General features: G+C 53.9%; 1 protein-coding gene across 1 annotated transcript; it reads left to right on the top strand.

Moving 5' to 3' along the window:
- Window positions 1–1,699: 1,699 nt before the first annotated feature.
- Window positions 1,700–26,462, top strand: MMP2 (matrix metallopeptidase 2). The gene is made up of 13 exons (XM_028097303.2): window positions 1,700–2,078; window positions 4,634–4,860; window positions 6,001–6,149; window positions 7,224–7,352; window positions 7,588–7,761; window positions 10,447–10,620; window positions 11,493–11,666; window positions 13,419–13,574; window positions 15,023–15,158; window positions 18,500–18,636; window positions 19,700–19,859; window positions 23,994–24,103; window positions 25,574–26,462. The coding sequence occupies exons 1-13, from the start codon at window positions 1,923–1,925 to the stop codon at window positions 25,675–25,677; spliced, it is 1,986 nt and encodes a 661-aa protein (XP_027953104.1). The 5' UTR covers window positions 1,700–1,922; the 3' UTR covers window positions 25,678–26,462.
- The last annotated feature ends 1,055 nt before the right edge of the window (window positions 26,463–27,517 follow it).

Here is a 27,517-nt window from a genome sequence, read left to right on the forward strand (position 1 = left end):
GGCAAACCAAAGCCCACGCCTCATCTAAACGGGGCAGCTGCGATTTAGCTCAGGCTCCTGGCTGCCATGTGAAAATTGGCCCCCAGGATTGGCAGATCTTTGGGCATTTCTTTAAAAGAAAGCCAGAAAGATTTCTACATGAAGTTGCCCAAGTTTCAAAATGCTGTTCAGGCTGGATTCAGCCCACAGGCCACGAGTTTGCAAGCCGGCTTGAGTGAGACAAATTTTTCCATCTCCCCAGCTCTCCACTCTACAGCTTGACTCTCTGGCTATCCACAGGACATGGACATGTGTCAAATGGGGGCAGAGCCAGGAACAATCCCCCTCCCCCACTGACCTCAGACTCACCCTCCCTCAAATAGCCAGGGCTTCTCTCCTGGGGGTCAGGCTGATGGGTCCGGCTCCCTCCTGGGGTCTAAGTCCCTCCCGAGGGTCTCCTTTCAGATTGAGAGCTGGCAGGCCCGCAGCACACGGCTGCCAGGCAAGCCTGGGCATGTCTGAAGCCCACTGAGACCCAAGCCTCGGATGCTTTTCCGGTTCTCAAGAGAAAGTCCAGGCTCGTCACCATGACCCCCGAAGGCTCTCACTGGCAGATGGTTCCTAACCCTTGCAGCCTGTGCCTTTGTTCCTCAAACTGGTCCCTGCTGACCCCAGCGCCATCTCTTCACCCTGCCCTCCCCCCACCCTTTTTAGATAGAGGGAACTTCCTTCTCCAGGGCATCTTGCTGTGTCTTCCCTCTCTGGACCTTTGCATGTAGGGTTCCCCGACTGTTTTTGAAACGTCCCCCCCACCCCGACCCCCACCCAATACTCCCATGTCTCTCTGTAGGTAGTAGCTCAGAAGTAACACATCTCTTCTTCCAGGAAGCCTTCCCTGACCATCTATACTGGTTTAGGGGCTGAGGACAGATGTTCCCACAGGCTGCTGGAGTTTCCCCTTAGCACTTAATTCTTTTTCCTGAGAAAGGGAGGGGACATGCGTCAAGGACAGGGACCATAACTGCTGTGTTTCCAAGTGTACCCAGCATCATGCCTGAGGCCCAGCAAATGCTTCTTGCAGGAGGAAGAAAGGAAGGAAGGAAATAGGGAAGGAAGGAGGGGAGGGATGGGAAGGGAGCTACCCTCCACTCTCCCTGTTTCCATCTCTCTGTCTCTTTCCTTTTCTGTCCATCTCTCTCCCTGCTCTCTGTCCTCATCGCCAAAGTTCTGAAATCTCCTCCTCTGACAATCAGCGCCGCGGATCATCTGTTTCTGAGTCGGCCTCCCCATCTTGGACCTGCAGGCCGACCTGCCCTCGCTCCCACCGCAGGCGTCCCTCCGAGAACCGCTGCTCCCCAGGCTCAGGACGTGGGGAGTCTAGAGGGGTCGCGCGGGCTGTTTCCCCGCAGAGGGCCCTGAGGCTGGGCGCCCGGCCGGGCGGCAGGGGTGGCGAGGTCGCGCACGGGCCGGGGCACGCCGAGGCCAGGAGCGGCGGGCGGCGGGGCTCACAGGCGTGGAAAGGAGAGAAGAGAGGGAGGGCGCAGGGCGGGTGGGGGGTGGGGCGGCGCGGGGCGGGCCTGAGCGCGCCCCCCTCCCTGCGCAGCCCGCGCCCTCCCAGCCCAGCGGGCCACATCTGGCGGCTGCCCCCTCCCTTGTTTCCGCTGCACTCAGACTTCCTCCCGCGGTGTCTGGAGGCTGCGCATCTGGGGCCTGAAGCATACAAAGGGGCTGCCAGGACCGGCGGGAACGCGCGGCGGCGGCGCGGGCTGGGGCGCGGGGGCCGGACCATGCGCCGCTGAGCCGGGCCAAGCCCAGGCCACCGAGTCGAGCGGCCCCCTCGGAGCGCAGCGCCGCGCGGCGGAGCAGGCGCCAGCCAGACGGCGCCGCGGCCACACGCACCGAGCCAGCGATCCCCCGGGCGAGGCGCGGGGCCCGGGAGCGCAATGACCGAAGCGCGAGGGGCCCGGGGCGCGCTCGCCGGCCCGCTGCGGGCGCTCTGCGTCCTGGGCTGCCTGTTGGGCCGCGCCGCCGCCGCGCCGTCGCCCATCATCAAGTTCCCTGGAGATGTCGCCCCCAAAACGGACAAAGAGCTGGCTGTGGTGAGTTGCAGCGCCCGCCTCCGGCAGTCAAGTTCAGAGAAACTTCCGAGGATGGGGGGGGGGGGGGTCTCCCGAACAGCCACCCCCGAGGTGGGCACGCGGCCTGGGGAGGAGCTTCAGGAAACGGCTTGGTGGGGCGGCGGGGTGGGGGGGGGGGTCTTTGGTTAGCTGAGGGAGGGATGTCTTTTGCAAACCCTAAGGCAGTCTTAGTAATGGGAGAAGGCTTTTGATAAACAACCTGGCAACTTTTGGACCCGCGGGGTGGGCGAGAAGCCGGTGGTGGTAGGGCAGGGGATGCTTTGGCAAACAGCTGGAAGGGACCTCTTTTGTAAACAACGGCCGCATTGTCAAGTATCCAGGGGATCTGGCAAGGGGGCCGCTTTGTAAACAACTTTTGGACACATCTGGGGGATTGGCTAACCGGCGCTTGGCAAGCGTCTTTGTAGGCCTTTGGCCAAAGGCCTGAAAGGGGTCTCTTTTGAAAATGGAGGATCTTTTGAACCCCTGTGAGACTTTGGGAAAAGGGGCCTTTGGCACACAGTTTGGGCTAACTTTTGCACACGTGTGGCTAGGAACTCAGGGCAAAGCAGAGCTTGGCCAAAATCAAGGAACCTTTGGCATACATCTGGAGAGAGGCCCTGGGAGGGGATCGTTTGGCAAGTTGTGGAGGGGATCATTTGGCAAGTTGTGGAGGGCAGGAGGGAAGCAGAGAGCGCATCTTTTTCAGCTGGCTCAGTGGACCAGTTGGCCAGGAGGGTCAAGGGTTGCACTTCGGAAAGTTTCCTCGAACTTCTCCAGAAGGGTTGGAGAACGGGAGGAGAGAACTGGCCGGCCAGGCGCAGGGAGGGGCAGGCGCACGGGGGCCCTGGCGCGTGGGGCGGGGGTGGACGGAGCCCCGGGGCGCGCCGCCAGCCAGCCCTCCCTCCTGGCGGGGCTGTGGTTCAGAGGTTGTTTTGCCAGCGCGCTCCGCTGGCTGGAGGAGCTCCCCCCCTTACCGACCGCAGTGTTACACGAGGGGGCTGGGGGCATCAGAGGGGCACTTCCTCTCACCCTGCGAGCGCCTCGGGGGTGGGGACCCCTCCAGATGTGCCTTCCAGCCTGCAAGACATCTGCTTCCTTACTCCTTCAGCCACCCCAGAAATCTCCTATTCTCCTTCATCCTGGTCCCCAGCCGGCCCAGGACAGGACTTTTGTACCCTCTGGTTACCCTAGGAACCCCTTCTCAGGACGTGACGCCACCGCTCCTTTTCCCTGCATATAGGCCTCTGTCCCTGCTGGGTAAACGGGTGGGGAGACCTCACATTTTTAGGGGGCTGTTCATTTCAGGGGTCTGGAGCTGGCCTGCCTGATGAGGTGGCTGTCGGTTGAGGGCGACCTTTGGAGACCTGACAAAGCTTCGTGGGTCCCCACGCCTCCTACAGAGTCGGTGTTGCCCAGAGGCCATGCCGGGGGAGGCTTGGGGAGATGCCTCTGGACTTAGATTGCCTGGCTTCACATCAGGGAGTCATGAGCAACTGGCCTCCTTGGGGAAATGACTTCACTTCTCAATCTCAGCTGCTTCTGCAAACAGCATGATAGTGGGGGCTCGGGGTTAAGAGGGAGGTAATCCTGGACACCTTGAAGGCTACCTGGGGCATGGTAAACACTCAACAAGACATAACCTTTGTTATTACTCTCATTGTCACTATTACTGTATCCTCTCTTCCCCTTCTCTAACTACCCCCTAACCCCAAACAGGGTTAGGGCCCCTGTAATAAGGTCTCCAGGTTCTTCTCACCATTCCAACAAAGCACAAATCACACATCCAGTTTTCCACGGACTGTGGTCCATCCGCCTCCCTGCACTGGGATTTGAACCCTGGAGACTAGAAACATTTGCCGTGTTCACCAGTTTCTCCCCAATAGTGGCACAGGGCTTGGCACACGGTAGGAGTCAAAAAAATATTTGTTGAACAGATAAATGAGCCAGTTGGTCCCTGAAACTCCCTAGAGATCTGTTTTGTTTAGGCCTCAGTGAGCACGGAGGACAGAACGATTTTCTTTTTAGAAATGACAGCTCCGGGATTTGAACCCAGGTCTGTCTGCCGCTGGAGTCCAGGCACATAAGCCTTGAATCTCTTTATAAGGAAAGTGAGAAAACCAATCCTGCTGTCGGGTGAATTAAGTTGGCGGAGGTAAAGAAGAGTGGCAGAGAGTTAATAGTTCCGAGCACGGGCTCTGGAGCCAGATGGCTTGGGTCCAAATCCACCTCAGCCGTTTGTGAGCTGTGGGATTGTAGGCAAGTTTCTTAACCTCTCTGGGCTTTAATTTATTTCTCTGTATGAGGGAGAGAATAAGAGTAACTGCATTCTAGAATTGCTATATGGGGCCTATAGTAAGCACCCAATGCGTGCCCCAAGCCACGCGTTACAGCTTTTATGTCACTCAGCTAGTGGGCAACAGAGCTGGTTTGGGAACCCGGGATGCTACCTGGGACCGTTGGGCCCCTGACTCCTTGGGTCAGCAGGATGCCATCCTCACATGGCTGCTGGCCTCGGGGTGTTTCATTTCTTCCAGCAATATCTGAACACCTTCTACGGCTGCCCCAAGGAGAGTTGCAACCTGTTTGTGCTGAAGGACACACTGAAGAAGATGCAGAAGTTCTTCGGGCTGCCCCAGACGGGGGAACTCGACCAGAGCACCATCGAGACCATGCGGAAGCCACGCTGCGGCAACCCCGACGTGGCTAACTACAACTTCTTTCCCCGCAAGCCCAAGTGGGACAAGAACCAGATCACATACAGGTGCCAAGCCAGGGCGGCTGGAGGCAGGGCCCTGGGGCTATGGGACACTGGGTCTCCTTGGGCCTTGCCTTCTCCCTTCTCCGGGACCCGGGGAGTATCTGGTGAGGGCCTGGCAGCTCAAGGAGTTTGCCTATGAAGTTTTCTTAGGAACTGGAGTCAGACTGGAGCTTGAATCTCACATTTCCTAGCCTTGGGGCATTGGGCTAGTTAGGTTGCATGCGTTCAGCCTTGGCTTTCCAGTCTACAGAATGGGGCTAAAACATGACCTTCCTCGAAGGTTCGTTGGGAACTAAGCTTGGTCATGTATATGATGGGTCACTATATGTGTCAGCGTCCAGCACACAGTGAGAGCGTAAGGAATGCGAGTCACTGTTGTTCTTAGATGGGCTCATTGGGGTGGGTGGAGGGATTTGATGATTGGCTGCTAATTGAGTTTTAAGGCTGGTGGAGGGATTTGATGATTGGCTGCTAATTGAGTTTTAAGGCTGGTGGAGGGATTTGATGATTGGCTGCTAATTGAGTTTTAAGGCTGGTGGAGGGATTTGATGATTGGCTGCTAATTGAGTTTTAAGGCTGGTGGAGGGATTTGATGATTGGCTGCTAATTGAGTTTTATATTCTATCAGAGAGTTGTTATTATTGGTTGTTAATTGGGCTGAGAGCTATCCTCTGCCTGGCTCATGCTAGATTCCAAGGGTGAGATCTTTGCCCCGTAGCCCTTAATGCACTCACTATTCATGCCTCCCCGCCCACCAGCCAGAGGTGAGAAAGGAGACTTGAGCCAGGGCGTGGAGATGTGGGCTGGTCTAGGACTCCACGGAAGCTCAAGGCATTCTGGGTGGGCTGTTCTCCCAGTAAGCTTTGCTCCACACACACACACACACACACACACACACACACACACACACATACCTGCCCGCCCGTGCATACACAGTCATACATGCACACAGAAACCCGCACGCTCCTTACGTGCTCAGGCACACTCGCAAACTACACACCTGCACACACATTCACACACATCCACGCATGGTCACACAGCTGCACACACACCTGGGCATGTACGTGCATGCTCGTGTGCGTATGCATACTCCCTTTCCCTTGTGCACACAGACACCCTCACATGCATTTCTCCCCACGGCAGGATTATTGGCTACACACCGGATCTGGATCCCGAGACGGTGGATGATGCCTTTGCTCGTGCCTTCCAAGTCTGGAGTGATGTAACTCCGCTACGGTTTTCTCGTATCCGCGATGGAGAGGCTGACATCATGATCAACTTTGGCCGCTGGGGTAGGCAGAAGAGGGGTCAGCAGAGAGCCGGTGCAAAGACAAGGGGGCGGTCTGGCCATTAGAGGGGCCCGGGGTCTTGAGCAGAGCTTAGACAGGGAAGTAGAAGATGTAGACCCTGGGCAGCCACATTGATGTGGGGGCAGGTAAGGTGACAGTGGGCATACCCTGGAGGCGGTGTAATCCCGAAAGCAGGTGGTCTGTGTGCACCGCCCAATGTGGTAGCCACTAGGTACATAGGTCCATTCACGTTTAAATTAGTTAAAATTAAATTAAACTGAAATTTCAGTTTCTCCATCACACTAGCGACATTTCAGCTGCTCAGTGGCCATGTGAGATTAGTGTCTCTTGAATTGAATGGCACAAAGACTATCCCCATCATCACAGAAAGTTCTTTTGGTGGCGGACACCGAGGAATTCTAGATGTGAGAGGGGGTCAGAAGACAGTGGAGCAGTGTAGACTCCAGAGGAAGTGGACTAGCACCGGGATCAAGGACGCCATGTGGGTTGGTCTTGTGAACACTGGCGGCAGTGTAGACGTGAAGGTGGGTGGTGTGGACATTGTGAGTGCTGTTGTGATGTGGGTAAGTGGCACGGGCAAAGGTGTTGACACTCGGTGGTGCGCACTGGGTGGCGAAGTAGACATGAGGGTTAATGTTGTGGATATTGGCGATGGTATGACTTGAGGGTAAGGGATAGGGCTAAAACGGCAGTGTGGATGTGGGGTAGGCGATACAGACGACGGTATAGACGAAGAACAGTGACAGAGTGGTGAGGACACGGGGGTGGCACGTTAGTCTGTGGGTAGGTATGATGTCACCGGCACCGGTGTAGACAGTGAAGGTCAGCGGTAGAGATACTGGGGGCCGTATAGACTGGAGGGGGGAGTGTAGACCGTAGAACGGTAACAGTCAAGTCAGGAACTCTACCGAGATGCTGTGTTCCCAGGGCTGGATGACTGCACCAGGACAGGGAAGGGGACGGATGTCAGGGCAGCCGGGGGCCCAGGGAGGGGGGTGTGGCTGGGTTTCGGAGCCCAGCTGGGACAGCTGGAAGCCGAGACCCTGTGTGTTGCAGAGCATGGAGACGGATACCCTTTCGATGGCAAGGACGGGCTCCTGGCTCATGCCTTTGCCCCGGGCCCTGGCGTTGGGGGAGACTCGCACTTTGACGACGATGAGCTGTGGACCCTGGGAGAAGGGCAAGGTAAGAGAGTGAACATCCGGGTCATGGCCGGGTCTCCTCTCTGGTCCTCTGCATGCCTCGCTGTCCCTTGGCCGCAGGGACCATGGCTTCCCTGGCCACCTCGGGCCCCTCCATCTGCTCTGATGGGAGCAGAGAGCCGGCAGCCGGAGGGAGGTCACATAACCCGGCTGAGTCAGAATCCTGGTCTCCAAAGAAGCACCTAGAGAGGCTGACTATCCACCCTGTGTTGCCCTAGTGGTCCGCGTGAAGTACGGGAACGCCGACGGGGAGTACTGCAAATTCCCCTTTCTGTTCAACGGCCGGGAGTACACCAGCTGCACGGATACCGGCCGCTCCGACGGCTTCCTCTGGTGCTCCACCACCTACAACTTCGAAAAGGATGGCAAGTACGGCTTCTGCCCCCACGAAGGTGAGCAGCCGCCCGGCTCCAGGCTTTCCTCCTCAGCCTCCACCTCCCCAGGCGGTCCCCCGCTCTCCCCCGCCCTCCCCACTCCTCAGCAGGCCTGACCCTGCCGTTCAGCCAGCAACCCCTACCCCCACACCATCCTCGAGTGAGCCACGGTCATGGCTGCATCCTTCTCGCCCTCACAGTTATTTACATGATACTTTCATTAAATCGGTTGGTTGGTTGGTTGGTTTTGCCATTAGCAATATTTGTGAAATCACAGGTTTGATGTGTAAATTATTTTTTTTCTAGTGTGCACTAGAATGAACTTAGAACTGCTAAAACGCCCGGTGGTTCTCTCTAGAACCACTCTCTACCCCCAGGCGAGGATGGGAGCCTCAAGGACATAAGGAGAGGTGGGGGGATGGATTGGAAGCCCCACAGCAGGATTGGGAGGCAAGACTCAGACACCGAGGCTGGTACCCAATCCGGCTTGGGGACAACGGCCCTGGGAATGTCAGCCATTGTTCCTGGTTCTGACGCTGATTCTTCCAGTGTGTGCGTGTGTGCGCGTGCATGTGTGTATGTGTGTGTGTGTGACAAGCACACATCTGGGTGTGGGGGCTGTTCCATATCTGCCTCTCTGGGTCTTTTTGCTTGTGTCTGCATCTCTGCGTCTTGGCAAAGGCATTAGGCCTGACTCAGTATTTTTGTACGTGTTTTTGCCAATGCTTGGGACATAACATTTTCAGATATTTTGAAACCATATAGAGGAAGAAGTTTTTTAAAGGGGTAAGGGTACTGACATACACACTCAATCCTTTTTTAATATATCCTTCACAATGAGACACACCTCAAGCAGAAATCATAAAAAGATAACGTGTACATGTTCATACTGGTCACATTGTTAGATTGGATGTTCCTAGAGGTCAAAAGCCCAGAAAACTAGGGGGAAATCAGAGAAAATCCAAAAATGAATTTTGTAAATGCTTGTTTCTTCTCCATCCTGTAAAGACTCTTTGATCTATAGATGCCTCTTTTGGCTGTAATTTTACACAGTTGTCCATCTCTCTGACCCTGTTGCAACTGAGCACTGAGCACCGGCCATCTTAACAGAAGGAAAGGAACAAAGAGCTAGTTAATCGTGTTCCTGTTTACGCTTTTAATACCAAAGCTTGCACAGTACTTCGTATTAAGTAAGAGTTCAAGCCATTGACCATTAATAAGTCAGAAAATTTTAAACAAAAGTATTTTATGTATCTTGCTTTCCCAGCAGGGATTCAAGCAGAGTTAACCCTGCCATGTGTCAGTCCCTGTGATTAGAACAGAATGCCTTGATCGTAGAAGTGGAAACAGCTGTAATTCATAAGTTTGGTTTTTCCCTGCGTTGGCCATTAGCCATTTACTTGGTCTTTAGCCAGATGCAAGTACGTACAACACGCCCGTGTTTGGGTCTTGGGATAGATGTCCTGGTTACTCAGCCCCTCCTGATGCTGAGTCAGTGTCCGCTTCTCTTTATCCTTGTTGGGGGCAGGATCTGAAAGGAGATGGGGGCTTCCTGGGTGGTAGACATGCAGCTGTTGGGAGGCCAGAGGCAGAGGCTTGCCTCTGTGGAGGTTACCGCTTTGCCTTTCCTTCTCTGAGGCCACCAAGGCATCTGGCTTCAGTTTCGGCTCATTGTTTCTGCCACTGCGGGGGGAAGGTCTCTTGGTTGGGGAGAGGGTAGTAGGAGGATATGGGGCCCTGGTCCTGTGATCCTTGGCCCTCATTTTGGTCATGGTGGAGTTAACGGGGGCTGATGAGGTCACCTCTGGCGCCTTTGCGCACAGATGGTCCTTGTTACGCACTTGTGGTTTTGCTAGTTGGCAATTCCAGAGACACACCATTTTGTAGTTTCGGGGTGGATGAAGGCATGGGGGAGCGGGCGGAGAACCCAAGACACACAAGCCCTGACTCTGAACCCTACTCTCCCCCAATTGTCCAGTCACAGCCTCTGTCTTGGGGAGGTCAGAGAGGGAGCTCAGAGCGTGTGTTAAAAGGTTTCTGAAGACACCGCCTCCCTTCCGTTCTCCCCCTCTTCTCCTCCTCTCTCCTGCAGGGACCACGGCGGGCCATCCAGGAAAGCCCCTGGGGTTGAAAGGGAGGTGAAGTTTCCTGTGTGTGTGTGTGTGTGTGTGTGTGTGTGTGTGTGTGTGCGCGCGCGCGCGCGAGCGTGCGTGGCAAAGACTGTGAGCAAGAAAGAGATGACCAGGAGCAGTTCCAGAATCAGCCTTCTGAGAACTGTTTTCCTATCTCTCCAGTGGAAAGACCCTTGTGGTCCTGCCAACCCCAGTCTGCATGGCCAGGCAGTGTGGACAGTTACCTTGGGGTGTGGGCCGGGCTCTGGAGAACCCCGTGCTGTGTGCCAGGTGGTAACCATTTCATTGTTGGGAGGAGGGTGTTCGGGTGGATTGAGGGAGGCGTCCCTAAGGTCCCAGGGGGAGGGATCGAGCTGGCCAAGGAGGCAGGAATGCTCTCCAGGAGCCCAGAGAAACATCAATTCATCAACCACTAGAGACAGGTTTTGAATATTTTCATGACATTACAACTTCACTGGTGTGACCTGGCCGCCAGCGCTGTGCCCCACGCAAGTGCCCAGCCGATCCTCAGCCAAGCAGGCGGGTGGCCTCTCATACTCGCACCCCTCCCCTCTCTCCCCCGCCCTCCCAGCCCTGTTCACCATGGGTGGCAACGCTGACGGACAGCCCTGCAAGTTCCCGTTCCGATTCCAGGGCACCTCCTATGACAGCTGCACCACCGAGGGCCGCACGGACGGCTACCGCTGGTGCGGCACCACCGAGGACTATGACCGCGACAAGAAGTATGGCTTCTGCCCCGAGACTGGTGGGTGTCACTGCCTCCCCCTGCCTCCCCAGGGCCAACAGCCCGCCCTGTGAGAGAAAACCTCCCAGAGACCCCTCCCCACCCCACCCCCGCCTCCTCCTTTCCCCAGGACCGGGCTGCTGGCCAGAGTGCTGAGCGGCTGGGACAGCATGGGCACCCACATCGGGACAGATGGTGCATGGACACCAATAGCCCGTTGAGCCAAATTGGGGATCCTAATGTCTGGCCAGCTCAGGACCCTGCCTGAATGGTCCACATTCCCTCGGCTTCCCTGGTAATCATTTCCCTCTCTCTCTCTCCGTCTCATCTTGAAGTCTCTCTTCCCTGCCTTTCTTTGCTCTCTGTATCTCTAGCCTGTGGTTTCTGTTTTGCAGTAAGGATTCCCGGCTTCCTTTCTTCCTCCCTCCCTTCCTTGCTTCCTTCTACTTCCTCCAGCAGCTCTTTACCAAGCACCTGCTTTCTGCAGGAGACCCAGGTGGGTCCTCCACAGGACCCAGCATGAGGACGTTCATGGTCTAAAGAAGTATGTGGGCACCGTTAGCTCTGCCCAGCCCCCTCTACCTCTGGTCCCTCTGGCCCCATCCATGGGAGGCTGAGTAAAGCTCTGGAATCTGCGTGGGTTTGAATCATAGCCCTGACACTTCTAGCAGTAGCTGCTCAGGCTAGTTTCTTAATTTCTCCAAGCTCCCGTTTCCCATCCCATGGTCCCTACTGCACAGGATTGTAGAGACGTGTATAAAGCGCTTGCTCCAGGGCCCAGGGCTGAGCGAGTGCTCAGTGAGCGTGGTTCGTTAACGTTCCGCATCGTGTCGTTCCCTGGCAGTGGCCTCAGATACCTTACTGCTCCGTGACCCATGTCCCTCACTCCACAGCCATGTCCACTGTTGGTGGGAACTCGGAAGGGGCCCCCTGTGTCTTCCCCTTCACCTTCTTGGGCAACAAGCATGAGAGCTGTACCAGCGCGGGCCGCAGCGATGGGAAGATGTGGTGCGCGACCACAGCCAACTATGACGACGACCGCAAATGGGGCTTCTGCCCCGACCAAGGTACACGGCTCTGACACCAGACGCCGCCCCGCCCCTGCACCGGAAACATTCCTGGGCCCTCCCACACACTCCCGGTATAGACACCACTCCCCCGACATCCCCATGTTGGTAGAGACACTGTGTTGGCGGAGGTCCTGCCCATCCACGGGAAGCTGCGCTTCCCCTCCTGACCTTGACCACCCCTCCAGCTGGGGTTCTTACTACCCCAAACATTCAGTGCTGGGCACAGGGTACCCTATATCAGAGAATGATGCCCCTATGAGGCATTCCCATTCCAATGGAGAGCTGCCTTTAAGAAGCTGGGCGGGCAGGAGAAAGGAGGAAAACAGAGGTAGCCTCGTCCTCCCACGCCACCCTCCACGCATCACGAGAGAGCCCCTAGAGCCCTCCCTGCCCCTTCGACACCATCCTTTGCCAAGTTGTGAATGAGGGGGTCTGTGACAGTGCTGAGTGCTGAGGACTGGGCCACCTGAGACGGCTCTCTGCCCTCCAGGGCACACAGGTTGGGGAAGAGAGTGACCAGGAGATAGGCCACGACCTTACCACATGGTCAGTGCAGTGAGCAGGCTTCGTGGGGGCACTGTGCCCACTCTAGTCTGCAGGGCCCCATGGCATTGGGCTCAAAGCTCCCTGAGGGCCCCGATGGCCAGGTAAGAGGATGGTCCAGGGCTCGCCAGAATTAGATCAGCCTCTTTTTCTGTGACTTTTCTTCTTTTTTACTCACGATGAGGTGGACTTTGGATCATGCTAACTGAAAGAGGCTGGCCAAAAGAGTTTTTCTTAACCCCCGCCAAACACCATGCTAGGACATAGCCTGATGCTACCTGCTCTGCCCCAGCGTCTACTTCAAAGTGGGATTCTCCCTCTGCTGGAGTGGCTTGAGACTCCAGAGCTGGTGTGGTATACTGGTGGTGTGTATTAGTTTCCCAGGGCTGTCATAACCAAGTGCCGCAAACTAGGTGTCTTAAAACAACAGAAATTTATTCTCGTGCATTTCAGAGGCTACAAGTCTAAAAGTCAAGGCATTGGCAGGACCACATTCCCTTGGAAGTCTGCATTGTTCCAGTGTCTGCCTCTCTTGTTACATGCCCTTCTGTGTATTTTCTCTTCTTAGAATGATACAGGTCACGTTGGATTAAGGGCCCACCCCACCCCGGTATGACCTTATTTTAACTTAATTTATCTGCAGAGATGCTATATCCAAATAAGGTCACGTTCACAGGTGCTTGGGGTTAGGAACTCAACTTATCTTTTGGGGAGACGCAATTCATCCTACAACAGGGTATGCAGTGGGGTTTGCCCTCTGTGGCTGAGTCTGGGCAACCACTCTGAGGGAGAGTGGTTTTTACTGCTTCCTGGGGAAGAAATGGTGGACCTACCCTCTTAACCTCTTCGGGGACCCTGAAGTGCAGGTTTTGCCCCTACTCTTTGTAGAGAAACACGAAGAGCCAGAAAACAGGATTTTTAACAAATGGGACTTGAAGTAGAGGATTTGTCGCTGCTTCTGGCTCTCCTTTATAGCTCCCATGAATTCCACCCTGGAAAGGACTTTGGCTGACCCTACTCGAAAGCAATGGGCATAGTCTCTCGGTCCCTGAATTCTCAGAAGGGAGAATCAGTACGAGCCATCTGCGCGGCTCTTAGCCCCACCATGGTGCTATCCTCAAAGTCCCCATCGCTGAGGCCAGAGCCTCACTGCTCTCTCACCTCTGTCCCGGTCTCTCTGCCCCCCTCCCCTCCTGCGGCCTTCAGGGTACAGCTTGTTCCTGGTGGCAGCCCATGAGTTTGGCCATGCGATGGGGCTGGAGCACTCTGAGGACCCTGGAGCCTTGATGGCTCCCATTTACACCTACACCAAGAACTTCCGCCTGTCCCACGATGACATCAAAGGCATTCAAGACCTCTACGGTAACCCTCAGCATAGGGGGGCATCCGGATGGGGGTCTGGGGAGGTCATGCAGTCTGGGATGGAAGCCCAGGGCTTTGGAACCAGCAAGGTCCCATCTCTCCAGGACTGTAGGAGACAAAGGCAGGAGGCAGGAGCGTTGATCTGGTCTGGGGATAACAGAGCAACCCTACAAGCATTAGTCCCTTTGCTTTGGATGGTCCTTTTCCATTACAAATAACACCAGCGTTCATGCCCCTCTCGGCTCCCCGGAGCCACTGCGTGAGGTCGGCAGGGGAGAAACTGACTCCCCATTTTCTAGGTGAGTCAGCTGAGGCCCAAGGAAGGTGACCCTTCTGGCCCAGGGTCACCAGGTTTCATCCACCAAGTTAGGTTTAGAATCCAGGACAATGAGCCAAACACAGGGCAGAATTGCCCAGCATATGGAAAGACCCTGATGATACGGGGAGTGAAAGTGTCTAGTTTTATCCCGATTCTTTTCTTTTTAGGATTTTATTTATTTCTTGGAGAGAGAGAGACAGAGATAGCAAGAGAGAGCATGAACCTGAAGGAAAGAGGCAAGCAGGTTCTCCACTGAGCAGGGAGTCTGATGGCGGGACTTGATCCCAGGACCCTAGGATCATGACCTGAGCTGAAGACAGATGCTTAACCAACTGAGCCACCCAGGCGCCCCTGATTCTTTTATTTTAATGTGTGATGGGCACAATTCAACCAGAGCTTGAAACTGGTGCTTTACTTATTAGCGCTTACAATGAGGCTAGAGTGGGCCCTTTTAAAAAAAAGTCACTATGAAATGGTCCTGGACCAAGTCACAGTAGTGGAAATGGTGGTGGGTGACAGGGCTGGGGACACACGGATTTGGGAAAGAACACTAAATCAAGGGAGAGGCGCCAGGTTCGAGTGTGTTTGCCACTCACGAGCCGCAAGAGATGAAGCAGGTGTTTACCTCCCTGGGCTCGGTTCCCTCATCTCTAAACTGTGGCCGGTTGCCATGAGGGGCAAAGGGATGAATCCTTGAGAAAGTGTCACACACCCGATGCTGGACGCAGAGGTGGCCGCTGATGGCCCTGACTCTCCTGCGGGCTGAAGAACCTGAGCTTTGCGTTTGAATGGTTAGGCAAGTCACTCAACCTCTGTGGGCCTCAGTTTCCTCATCTGTAAAATGGAAGTAATAACAGCACCTCCTGCCAGGGATGTGGTGAGGACTGGTTCAGGTGACGTCAGCAAAGAGCATTTGTCAAGTACCAGGTGCTTGGGATTCTGGTTTCTCTTTATTGCCCTCCCCCCACGTCCAAGCGTCATCTCTGGGTCGTCCCTGCACTCAGTCCAAGACCAGAATGCTATTTCTTCTGACCCTTCACAGGCTGGGGTGGGCAGCCCTGGGGGCTCAGCCTGGTGGGGAGAGCCCCTAGAGCTGGGGAGAGTCTGAGGTCACGTCTGCCTCCTGCAGGAGCCTCCCCTGATGCTGGCACGGGCACCGGCCCCACCCCAACTCTGGGACCCGTCACTCCTGAGATCTGCAAGCAGGACATTGTCTTTGATGGCATCTCTCAGATCCGTGGGGAAATCTTCTTCTTCAAGGACCGGTGAGTGCGGGAGCTTGCTTCTTGACCTTGCCCTCTGCCCGTTCCCCATTATTCCTCTGCCCCCAGCCCGTGGTCAGGGAGCCTGCTGGGGGCTTCACAGAATGGCCTGTAGAGACAGTTTGTCCTGTGTATCAGACAGCCTCCAGATGTCAGTGTCTTACCGCAACGGGCATCTCTTTTGCTCTCTCCTAGTCTGTGGGTCTGCTAGGTGTCTGCGCTTCAGGCTGTGGTTTTTGGTTCGGGTATGTTCTGCATGTCACTCCTTCTCCTGGGGTTAGCAGCTGCTCGTGGCAGATGACAAGCGCAAGAGGCCAAATCAAACCACACGAGCACATTTAAAGCCTCCACTCACATCATGTCTGAAAATATTCCATTGACTGAAGCAAATCACATGGCCAGGCCCAACACCTATCGTAGAGGGTGGTGCTGTGAGGTCACATGGCAAACGCATATGGATGTATGATTCTAAGATAAGGGTGGAGAGAAGAATTGGAAACAATAATCGAGGCTCCCCCAGGCTTTCTCCTGGAATGGCCTTGACCCCAGATAGCCAAATCGTTCTTTGTAGGAGGAGCAGGTAACCACAGGGGAGAGGTGGTGTCCTTCATGCTAGAGATAAAGGCCCCTACTCAATCAACCAAGTGCTGAGACTCACCCAGCTGCCCTAGCCCTCCCAGAGGATGGCAGACATTATCTAGGACTGCATTAAAGGGTCTGTCCATCATCCATCTGTACATACGTACATACATCTATCCATCACTCATCTGTTTGTCCATCATCCATCCATCCATCCATCCATAAGGTGTGGTAGTTGATGGAATGGCCTCTGGAGTCAGATTGCCTGGGTTGGAATCCTGGACCTGATATTTACTGGTTGTATGATTAGAGGCAAATTAATTAATTATGTGCCTCCTTTGTACCTCAATTTCCTCATCTATAAAATGGAACTGGTATTCTAACCTATTTCATGGGGCTGTTGTAGGGATTCGATGCTGTAAGACAAGATGCTTAGAATAAAGCCTGACACAGGGTAAGTGTATTCGATCATACTAGCTAGTATTGTCAACAAACAATTCTTTGGCACCTACTGTGCCAGCTACTTTGCTTTAGGAGCTCGGGGCAGGAGATGGTGTGCTGGGAGCAGAGGGGCCACCTAATGCCTAGAGTAGCATTCTCAAAGAGAGGTCCGTGGGCCCCCTAGGGTGTGAATGTTAGGAGTGTGGGTTCTGCGCCCACCCCGAGGCCCTCTTGACTGAAATCTCTGGGAGTGGGCTCTAGGCATCCACATTTTCGCAGATTCCCCTGTGAGTCTTACGCACACTGAAGTGTGAACAGTGGCAGTCAAGTCTGGGAAACAGAGGCAGGGAGAGCTGAAAGCAGTCCACAGCTGAATGAGAGGAATGGAATTGCAGAAGCATTTGGAAAATGCTTGCCTGGACACCCACGAGTGTCCAGGGCCTTTAAAGGAGAAGCAGACCCAGGGGGCAGTGATGAGCTGACAGGTTGGGAAGGTATTTGAGTCAGGGGAGTCCTGCAGGAGCGGAGCCACAGAGATATGAGAATTCCTGGCTTGGGGGAGGGATGGAGGGAGCCTGATGAGGCTTGAAGATGTTCTGTGAACTTTTGTGAAGCACCTCCTCTGGTCCAGGCACCGGGCTAGGTGCTGGGGGGGCAGATGCCCTGCTTTTTTGCAGAGTCTTCTGGCCAACAGGGAGAGGGCCAGAATGCAGAGAGAGAGAGAGGAGACTCAAAATGCAGTGAGAAGTCAGGTACCATCAGGCCCTACTGTCCAGCACTGTCCTTAGCCTGGAGCACTTCCCACTCAGGAGGCCCTGACATTCGGAGCTGAGACATGTGGCCCTAGGAAAGGGTGCGGAGCCCAGGCCCTGGTTTGTAGCCATCCCTGGCCTAACACAGCGTAATTTCAAAAGGAAGTTGATGAGCGTTTGATGGGTTCGTTGAATTAACCAGTAAATAAGCACCAGCCATGTGCAAAAATGGGTGGTAGGCACTGGGGGGATGAGAAGAGTAATACCGCAAGATAATTAAACCCAAACCTTGGAGGCAGATCTGGGTTTGAATCCTGGCAATACCATAATCTCTCTGAGTTTCATTTGCCAAGTTAGGATGGTGACACCTTCCTGCAGCTGGATGTTTTGGCTGCAAGTAACAGGGATCCGCAGCTCAAACCAACTCACACAGCGGAGAGAAACCGCTCTCACGTGGTATAGAGTCCAGAGGTGGGGTTGTCTCCAGGGGCAGAAGGAGGCTCAGTGACTCAGTGATGTCTTTGTCCACTGCCATCCTCTGCATTGTTTTCCCCTCAAGGCCGGGTCCCTTGAGGCCATGGGGGCAGTAGGCTTCCTTGGCCACATCCAGCAGGAGAGAGTGAGAGCTTCCCCAGCTGTGAATTACAAGTCTGTTCAATCTCCTTGGGCCCACATAAATCATACAGTAACTGCTGAATCAATGCCAATTGCCAAGAAATGCTAAGCTTTGATAGGCTTAGACCAGTGGTTCTCAAACGTTGGCATGCATTAGGATCATCTGGAAGCCTTGTTGAAACAGATTGCTGGGCCCCAAGCCCAGAGAGTCTGGTGCATAGGTCTCGAGTGGGACCCAGCAAAGTTGTGTTTCCCAGTTCCCAGACGATGCTCATGCTGCTGGTCTGGGGATCAAACTTGGAGACCAGTGGCTTAAGCTAAGCAGAATGGGGATGGGGTCCAATTATGGGCAAGCCTGGATCATAAACACAGGAGTTGTGTGAGGAAGGATGATAGGGAAATAAATGTATCGTAGATGCTGGTAGACCACCAAGAGCGCATATTATCTTGTTGTATTGTGAAGGTTGCATTTTACACGACACACAAAGTGCTTGGCACTTAGTAGGTCCTCCATAAATAATAATAGCTCTCACCCTTGCCAAAGTGCACGCGTCCATTCCAATTCAGGAAATACTTTGAGTACCATCGGCCCCTGCCTCAGTGGCCTTCTGATTTAGTAAGGGACATTTTTAAAAAACAATCAAACTACTATTCCAAGGCACTCAGTGTTAAAAGACTCCGAGGAGGAATAATATGGTATGGACAGAGGTAATTAGGGAAGGCTTCCTGGAGGAGGGAGCAAGACAGGGAGCAAAAATGTGGCTTCTCAGCCCTGGCATTTTGCAGAGGGGGCTCTGCCCGTTCTCCAGTCCTTCTCCAGTATGCCTTTGACCTTGCCTCCCCCTCTGAGGGCATCATCGCTGGGAAGTTTTTGAGTGGGCGTGGGGAGGCATATGTGGGAACAGCTGCAGAGTGACCGAAGATGTGGTTTCCTGTGTCCCCTGCCCCCCACCCCAGGTTCATTTGGCGGACAGTGACGCCACGGGACAAGCCCATGGGGCCCCTGCTGGTAGCCACATTCTGGCCTGAGCTCCCAGAAAAGATCGATGCTGTGTACGAGGCCCCGCAGGAGGAGAAGGCTGTGTTCTTTGCAGGTGTGTGGGAAGGGTTCTGCCTGACCCTTGGCTCCCCAGGGCTCTGCACCATGGTCCCTGTGTACCCGTGGGGGCTCCCTCTCCTTTCTGGATCTGTTCTTTCAACCATCAGTTCCGAAAGCGTGGGCTTCATCTGGGAAATTGGCTCAGACACCCAACATCAAACAGCACTAGCCCACAGAGTGAACATTCCATTACCTTTTAATTTTCAATCCTTCTAATTCCTCTTCTAGAAGGAAAATCACAGTTTAGTGCCGGTATGTCCGGCACTAAAAAGTGTCTCTTAACGCTTTTCTAATGTTAGAGCCTTTGGCAGACAACAATTTTAGCCAGAACTTTTTAAAAGGGGATGACATTTTTAACGTTTAAAATAAATTTATTTCCAAAAAAATAAATACTTTAATTCTATGGAGTTCAAGATGAATTCCTTGAAAGCAAAATATGAAGTAAGTGATAGCACAGAAAGTCTCTGCAAGTGGTAAAAATGATCAAGGTAGGGTCACGTGGCCAACATTTGGGAAACCCTGTGCATCCAGCCTTCATCTGAACCTACAGTGTGCCAGGGATCCAGGCCCTGCCCTCCCGGAGCTCACAAGCTAAGAGGCTATGGCAGGAGAGGGAGGACGGACAGGAGCCTGCCCTGGTCTGAGGTGTGAGCACAGGGACGGTTTTCTGGGGCAGCCAAAGCCTCGGCCGCATAACAGGTACATGTTCTACCAGCCGGGTCCCCATATCCTCCATCCCAGAGTAGTCCTGGGCTGTGGCGCCAGTGAAGAGGTCTTCATGGCAGGCGTATTTAGCATACGTGGCTTGGTGGATGAGCAAGGGCTGGAGGCACCCCACCGCCCCCACTCATCTCCTTGGCCAGGCAGCTTCTGTAAGCAGTTGGTAAAACCATATACCTGAGTCCTGATTCTGGGCACGAAACTGGAAGTGAGCGGGACCCCGTGTCCCTGTTGAGAATGGCCACAGTGGGGTCCCCGACAGACAGATGATGGGAGGAACAGACCAGGCTGAGGGATTTCAGCACCAGCCACCAAAACACCCTTTGCTTCCGCCCCAGGGAATGAATATTGGGTCTACTCGGCCAGCACCCTGGAGCGAGGGTACCCCAAGCCGCTGACCAGCCTGGGGCTGCCCCCTGATGTTCAACGCGTGGATGCTGCCTTTAACTGGAGCAAGAACAAGAAGACCTACATCTTTGCTGGAGACAAGTTCTGGAGGTAAGGGGGTTAGCGGTGAGGATGCGGTGGCGGAGGGGCGGGGGCAGTAGAAAGGAGAACAGCATAGCCAGCCATGTGGACATGGAGAAGAAGCTCTGTGGTTTCCTGTTTCCTGGGTCAGGGTCAGCGGTTTGGGGCCACGGATGCCCCCTCTCTGACCTCTAACCTGCCAGGGCTGCAGGGCCTCTGAAAGGTCCCTGAGTGATGAACATCCTTGTGCACGTTGCTGGTATGGGACTGGTCAGAACCTCCTTTCCTTCTCCAAAGCCTCCCATCTGGGGGAGACAAGCTGCAAAAGGGGGTAATAAAAATAAAGCTAACAGCTTCTACTACTGATGCTATATGCTAGACACTATTTCAAGGGCTTTATGAGATCAGTATTGTTACTATTGTTCCCATTTTGCAGATGAGGGAACTGGGGTTCAGAGAGGTTAAGTGTCTAGCTTAAAGTCACACAGCCATGTCGTGGCGGGTTGGGATTTGAACCTTGGAATTCTGGCTCCCAGACAACATGCTATTTATTCTTCACTGTTCTATACTGTACCGGAGATAGCGGGGTCCTCAGAAATAAGGGTGGTGAAGGCGCGGGGCGCAGGGGACAGAGGACAAAATACGATGAAGACAGAGATGGGTGTACCATCTGCCCACCGGAGCATCCAAATCAGGCCTCCCAGGAAGCAGCAGGCACCCTCGGGCGTGTCTACCACAGGCCCAGTGTCTGTGGGCGCAGACTGGCAGGGGGCCAGTTCGGAAACAGGTAGTTCCCTGCTCTAGGTCATCAAAAGGGAAGGGTTCAATTCCAAGAGGCCATGGTCAGGGCTATGGGTCAGGGAGCCCAATATCCAAGAACAGTCAGGGAAAGACTGCCCAGACTTCCAGAGTTTGATTATAATTCTTTGCATTCCCCAGACAAGGAAACTACCCAAAGAAATTAAATAACTTGGTGTATGTTGCTTAAATGCAAGTGTGTTGACCACAGAGCCAGGATGATAACCGCATCTCCTGTCCCCTAACCCCACGCCCTTCCCCGGTACCCTCAGGGTCATTCGGTCAGTGGGAAGGGATGGGGGGCGCAGGGGCTGGTCCCTGCCTTCCTCCTCGGGCTGTTACTGCATCTGGGCCCTTTGTCTGCCATCCCTGGAACAGTCCAGCTTCCTTCCCAGGCCTCTCTCTTCTGCCCCTTCCCTTCTCCCCACCACCCCACCCCCAGCTGCCCTGCATTCAGAAGCTGTTTGCCTGTGTCAGGGAGGAATTCCAGACGTATTGTTAAGACACTTAGCAGCTCAAGCTGATGGATATCGCAAGCCTCAAGAAGGAACACAGCCAGGAAACCTTGGAGCGGACTCTCCGCCCACAGGCTCCGGAACACTCCTCAGCACCAGCACGTACTACAAATGGCATCTCAGTGTGGTAGGCGCCCTGAATCTCCAAATCTTAGAATGCGGACAGTGAGAGACACAGACACACAGAAATGTGAATCTCAGAATCAAATCATAAAGACTAGTGTCTACGACTCATGGTGTTGGAAGGACTTCTATAATCTCCCTCCAGTGCCCCCTGTGGATGTGAAACACATAGGACAGATGTAGCCACGTGTGAACATGAGTGTGTATATGCACGCAGGTGCTTGGGCCGTGGCAGTGTCTTGCTGGGTTTCGGGCAGAGCTACCTGCTTCCCAGTCCCTTTCTACAACAGGCCCACTTTCCGAAGCTGGGGTCCAGGAGGCCCTGCTGTAGGTCAGTGATACTTAAATAAAAGCAGCGGAGCCGAAGGCCTTATCTGAAGCTCAGGAGAGACAGATGGGCCTCCCAAAAGAGGCGGTCGATGAACTCGAGACACTGGTACTGGAGCTGAGTCTGCAGAGGCCCCTGGAGGCGGACAGAGAACCGCTGATGACAGAGGACAAACATCTGCCTTCAGCTTGGCTTCCCCTAGCTTATGCCGGGGAATACCCAGCCTCTGCTTCTGGAAGCTTCCACAAAGCCCATAAATGTATATTCAATATCTCCCAAGTGCTAGGCACTTACCTGGGTGCTTCTGGAAGGCAGTGGTCAAGAAATATTCACACTTTTCCTTGTGGAGCTTATGATAGAATGAGGGAAATAGACATATGTGCATTTCACTTTTATTTCTTATTTAAGGTAGATGGTATTATTAGCCCCATTTTCTAGGTGAAGAAACTGAAGCTGCAGTGTCTCAAGGATACACACCCGTGGAAAAGCTGGGATGCAAGTGTCTGTGTTCTTTTTTTCTTAGATTTTATTTATTTATTTGACAGAGAGAGACACAGCGAGAGAGGGAACACAAGCAGGGGGAATGCGAGAGGGAGAAGCAGGCTTCCCGCTGAGCAGGGAGCCCGATGCGGGGCTCGATCCCAGGACCCTGGGATCGTGACCTGAGCCGAAGGCAGACCCTTAACCGACTGAGGTCCCCAGGTGTCCCAAAAGAAACCTTTTTAAAAGACAGCCAGCAGGAAGCACTGTAGGAGCCTGGGGACAGAGCGCTAAATGAAGAGCTTCAGGCCCCTGCAGAGCTAGCACTTTCTGTTGCCATGATGACATGTTCTTCCTCGAGGAAAAGAACTTGGAACCAAATCAGTTCACTTCTCTGAGCCTTGGTGTCCGCATCTATAAAATGGGATTGCTTCCTGCCCTGCCTGCCCTCTGTGGGCAGACTGGACACAAGCAGAGGACACATAGCTCTGAGCAGGGGTGTCAGAGGAGGCGATGTGGATGGAGTGCTGGGACTTGGAGCTGCAGACTTGGCTTTGGGACGCCAGCTCACGAGGAAGCATGTTAGGTTTTGCAAGCAGTCTTATGATGCAGCTGGGATCAAGGAAGGCTTTTCTGGCAGTTCTCAGGGTGACGGGGGGAGGGGGAAGTGAAGCCCCCTGTAGAAGGGAACTTACAGGGGAAGCTGTTGGGGGATGGTCTCGGGTCAGGGTGGTCGGGCTGGCCGTCGGGGTGAGGATCCACTCTGAGGCACAGCCAAGGAAAGCCTGGCCGTCACCAGAACGCCATTCAAACACGGGTCTGTCTAGAAACTGAGCTCCACGAGGGCAGGACTTTATCTTGATTAATGCAATATCCACAGGCAGACAGAGGGGGAGCTCATTTAAATATTTAGGGAACAATAAATAGGTTGAGTGTAAGTGGAGAAGCAAAGGAATCAAAGTGACCCCAGCATTTCAAAAAATTCTCCCCGAAATGAAAAAGGTGGCGGTATTGCTAGCCCAGAAGAAGATGCCAGCTAATACTCAAGGTATTTAGCTGGATAAAAGGCCCAGCCCAGCATAACTACTCACCCTGGTAGCTGCAGCAGGGACCGGGGTGGCAGGAGGCCCGCCCCGTGACTAACAGGGCTTGGGTTCCCGTACCACCGTGCGTTGTAACCTGGCTGTCCCAAGTGAGATCATCTTCCGGGATGTGGATTGTCACCTCCACCTGAGGGATAAAGAAGCAGCAGTTTGTCCAAGCTTCTCAGTGAAAGAACGCTGAGGCTGGATCCTGTCTGTGGGCTCCTTGTCCAGTGCTCCTCATACCGCAGCGGGGATCAGAGTTTATAAAGGGACTAACGTTTCCCAAATACCTACGAAGTACCAGATACAGAGACAGGCACTTTGCATATGTTCTTTCATTTCCTTTATATGTCAATTAAAAACATTAAATACAGCCCCATTTTACAGTTGGTAAAGTGGAGGTTCAGAGAGCTACTTGCAGCCCTGGAGCCAGACAGGCCCGGGTTGGATTGCCACCTGGAAGCTGGGTGCCCTTTCAAAGCCTCTGGTCTGTAAAATGGGTCTTACGGTAGTAACCATGTCCTGGGATTGTTACAAGGATTGACTGAGAAAGTATATGGAAAGCGGTTAACATACTGCTTTACACGTTAGCAATAATCACAAGATTGCTTTTACGGGACTGGTTAAGGTCGCGTAATTAACGAGTAGTGGGGTTGGCATCCAGGCCCCAGTCTGACTCCCTGGCCTTCCACTCCAGCCAGCTGACTCCCAGTAGAGCTAGGTCTGGTTTCCCAGGCTCAGCTAGGAACCGGCAGCTGGGCCCTCCCATCCAGGTTTGGAGGAGGGCTGGTCTTTAGGGAGGTCCCACTGGTTCCTCATATCCGTTTGCTTGCAGGTACAATGAAGTCAAGAAGAAGATGGATCCTGGCTTCCCCAAGCTCATCGCCGATGCCTGGAACGCCATCCCGGATAACCTGGATGCCGTAGTGGACCTGCAGGGCGGTGGTGAGCTGCCCAGGCCCCTGTCCGCTTTCTAGGACATGCCTCCCCACCCCCATCCAGGGCCCAGCTCCTCCGAAGCACACACTCCCTCATTGTGCAGGGAGGCAGGCGGCGCTCAGGGGGGAAAACAAACCAGCCCCTTCAACCCGGTGCTGGGAAGGCATCCAGACCCCTGACCTCCGCTCACTCAGCCGGCCCCAGGCAGTAAGACCCAGAAAGGCCCCTCACAGCTGCAGGGCCTGGAGCCAGGGAAGGGGAGGGCAGGAGGCCTGCTGGAACAAGAAACATGGGCTCTGTGCCCTGGATTCATTCTGGGGTTTGGTCCAGGCCTTTTCAGGTTCCACAGGAGGCCTTGTGACTGCCTCCCATTAGCAGAAGGATGGCTCCATATGAGACAGGACAGACTTTGTCATGCCCTGTTGCTGATGTGGCAAAGATCTCCCACGCACTTCCATTCGCCCCTGATCCCTCGCTGAATAAAATACAACCAGTATCGGCAAGGGATAGCATTTGGAGTTTGCAAAACATGTTCCTGAGGTTTCTGTGAGATCTGCAGGGACCTGGAAAGGAGTCCAGTTTGGTTTTTTTTAGAGGAGGTTGCAGTTAAGTTCCAGAAAGATTTCTTTTGAGCCCCTATCCTGTGCGAATCACATGGCCCTAACCTCCTGTGATGAAAGGTCTCACGTGTCCAAGAAAGAGCTGTGTATAATCTAGGGGGGCTCGGTTAAGGATTATCTTCAAGAATAAGCCTCTAGGGAGCACCTACTATGTGCTGGGATTTTCAAGACAGTAAATGAGGTCATGTATGTCAGGAGTCACACAGTTTAAGGCCCATAGTTGCCAGGCCAATAGCGCAGGTGAGTGAGGCAGGCAAGGCAGACAGGAGGGAGGGGTGAGGTCTGTGGTGAACCAGAATGCACCTGGCTTATTTATAATCATCTGCTTCTCATGGTTGCTGCAAGAATGGGGGCCTCGAGCCATTAGGTATTCGGCTGTTTGAAAAGGAAGTGAGAAATGTACATTTTCGTGTGAAATTTCCAGATGTTTATATGTTGGCAACTTACTCAGCATCCAGAACAAAACAAAACAAAACACTTGTGTGAGCCAAATCAAAGCCATCTGTAGGTCTGACAGGGCCAGAAGCCTCCTGTTTTGCCAACTCTGGTCTGTGGGAAGTGCTTCGTTTGTGCCCGTGCTCAGTGGAGTGCTGTTATTTATATTAATAATAGCTCACGTTATCTGATTTAATCCTCGCCACAAGCTCTAAGAGGTCATTAGCTTTATCCCCACCTCCAAGATGAAGACACAGGGCCTCGGAGAGCTTACTTCCCTAGCCATTCTCCTTCCTCTGGTCTCCAAGGGGTCTTCTCTGGTCGAAAAGCTTGTTCCGTATGGCAGGTGACTCTCAAAGCTCCCAGAACCTTCTATGTCTGTGGATGGGGTGATGACAGGCTCCCCTCTTTCTCATGCCAGGTCACAGCTACTTCTTCAAGGGTGCGTACTACCTGAAGTTGGAGAACCAAAGTCTGAAGAGTGTGAAATTCGGAAGCATCAGATCTGACTGGCTGGGCTGCTGAGCAGGCCCTGGCTCCCCCAGGCCCTGCCCCTCCATCGTCTTCTGCCTACGGAGCCCTGAGTGCCAGGGAAGGACCCGGATGGGCCTGGCAGCCTTCAGCTCTGTAGTTAATCAGCGTGCTCACCCCTCCCTGGTAATTTAAGGTTCTGGAGAGTGTCTGTGCCCTGTGCCCAAGGAACGGTGCTGATTGTACCCCTCCCAGCTGCCCTCAGCTCCCCCTCCATATCCCACCAGCCCTCCAGAGCCACCCCCAAAGAGATGCTTTGATATTCTCAATGCAGCCCCGCCTTGGGCTGCCCTGGTGCTCCCACACTTCAGGCTCTCCCCCGCCACGACTTTCTGTGGCTTACAGCACCCTCAGAGCCAACAGACAGAGACTGTCTCAAGAGGGCACTGGTGGCCCGACAGCCCGGCCTGGCATGGGGCAGTGGGATAGGGGCATGGTCCCCTGGCCACCCCACACACCGGGCTTCTCACTGCTTCCTGCCTTAGGACGTCTCCTACCTTAGCAGTTTGCTTTGTGTGCACTTTGTTCTTTGCTTTCTGTTTCTCTTTTTCCACTTGGACATCGAATTTCTTGACAGAAGGACTCAGGTTATCTGAAGTCACTCCACCGTGCATCTCAGCCCACAACGGGATGGTTCTTCTTGTTCACTCTATTTAGTATGCCCCTACCCCATCACTTCCTCCACTGGCTGGAGGAGAACCAAGCCATGGCTCCCCGCTCAGCCCCGCCCCCCCTGCCCTTCAACAGTTCCCCATGGGAAATGTCAATCAGTATGAATAAAGACACCAATTGAGTGGCAGTGCTTATAGGCTGGTTTTTGCGGAGCCTAGAGAGGCGGAGGAAGACAACTTAAAAAGTTTAAATCTCTGCTCCCTCCGGGGGCTCAGGTGACATTTGCCATAAAGGTCAGAGCTGCCAAAATAAATAGCAAGAGACCCTCCAAGTGGGGTAGCTGAAGTCCCTCTGTCCCGTGGAAAGAGCCTTGAAATAGGAGCGGTTCTGTCACTTTGCGGGCAGGGTCTCATTCAAGGCTCCCTTCCTTTTTGAGTCTCTGTTTCTTCACTGACAACAATGCCAATTCTTTTCTTTTTTTTTTTTAAAGATTTTATTTATTTATTTGACAGAGATAGCGAGGGCAGGAACACAAGCAGGGGGAGAGGCAGAGGGAGAGGGAGAAGCAGGCTGCCTGCCGAGCCCGGAGCCCGATGTGGGACTCGATCCCAGGACCCTGGGATCATGACCTGAAGCCTAAGGCAGACGCTTAACGACTGAGCCACCCAGGTGCCCCAACAACGCCAATGCTCACACTACTACTAAACAGTGTACAGTAACGCACCCCCTCCTTTAATAGGGTGCTTACTAGGTACTAGGCACTTGACAACCATCACTTGGTTTAACCTTTACAACAACCTAAAGAGGGTGAAGCTTTGATCCCCTTCTATATAGAAATTCCGGAGCTGCTGGATAACAAATTTAAGGCCTGGGATTATTTCAGGGGTCCCTTCTGGTTCTGATAAGACATTTCTTCAGGCCTTTCATGGTGGGGCTGGTGGGGAAGGGGACAAGGAGTAGACCAGACTCTCTGGAGATGACCTTAGTGGGCCGGGAGTCATCTTTTCTCCACCCTGTGGCCTGCCCAATGGCTCAGGTCCTTGAGGGTCCTAAAGAAATAGACTTTGGTGCAAGTTTCTGGCTAAAGAGCCACACGGGACTGCCAGTCCCTACTTGAAGACCCCCGAGGCTTATATCATGCCTGTGATACACTATTATTAACCTGCTCTATTACACTGAGAACATTCAGCTGCTCCAAGACATAATACCTGAAAGGTGCCAT

The sequence above is a fragment of the Eumetopias jubatus genome, unplaced genomic scaffold (assembly GCF_037043125.1).
Source record: "Eumetopias jubatus isolate StellerSeaLion01/CBP00866 unplaced genomic scaffold, mEumJub1_p1.0 scaffold_10, whole genome shotgun sequence".
NCBI lineage: Eukaryota > Metazoa > Chordata > Mammalia > Carnivora > Otariidae > Eumetopias > Eumetopias jubatus.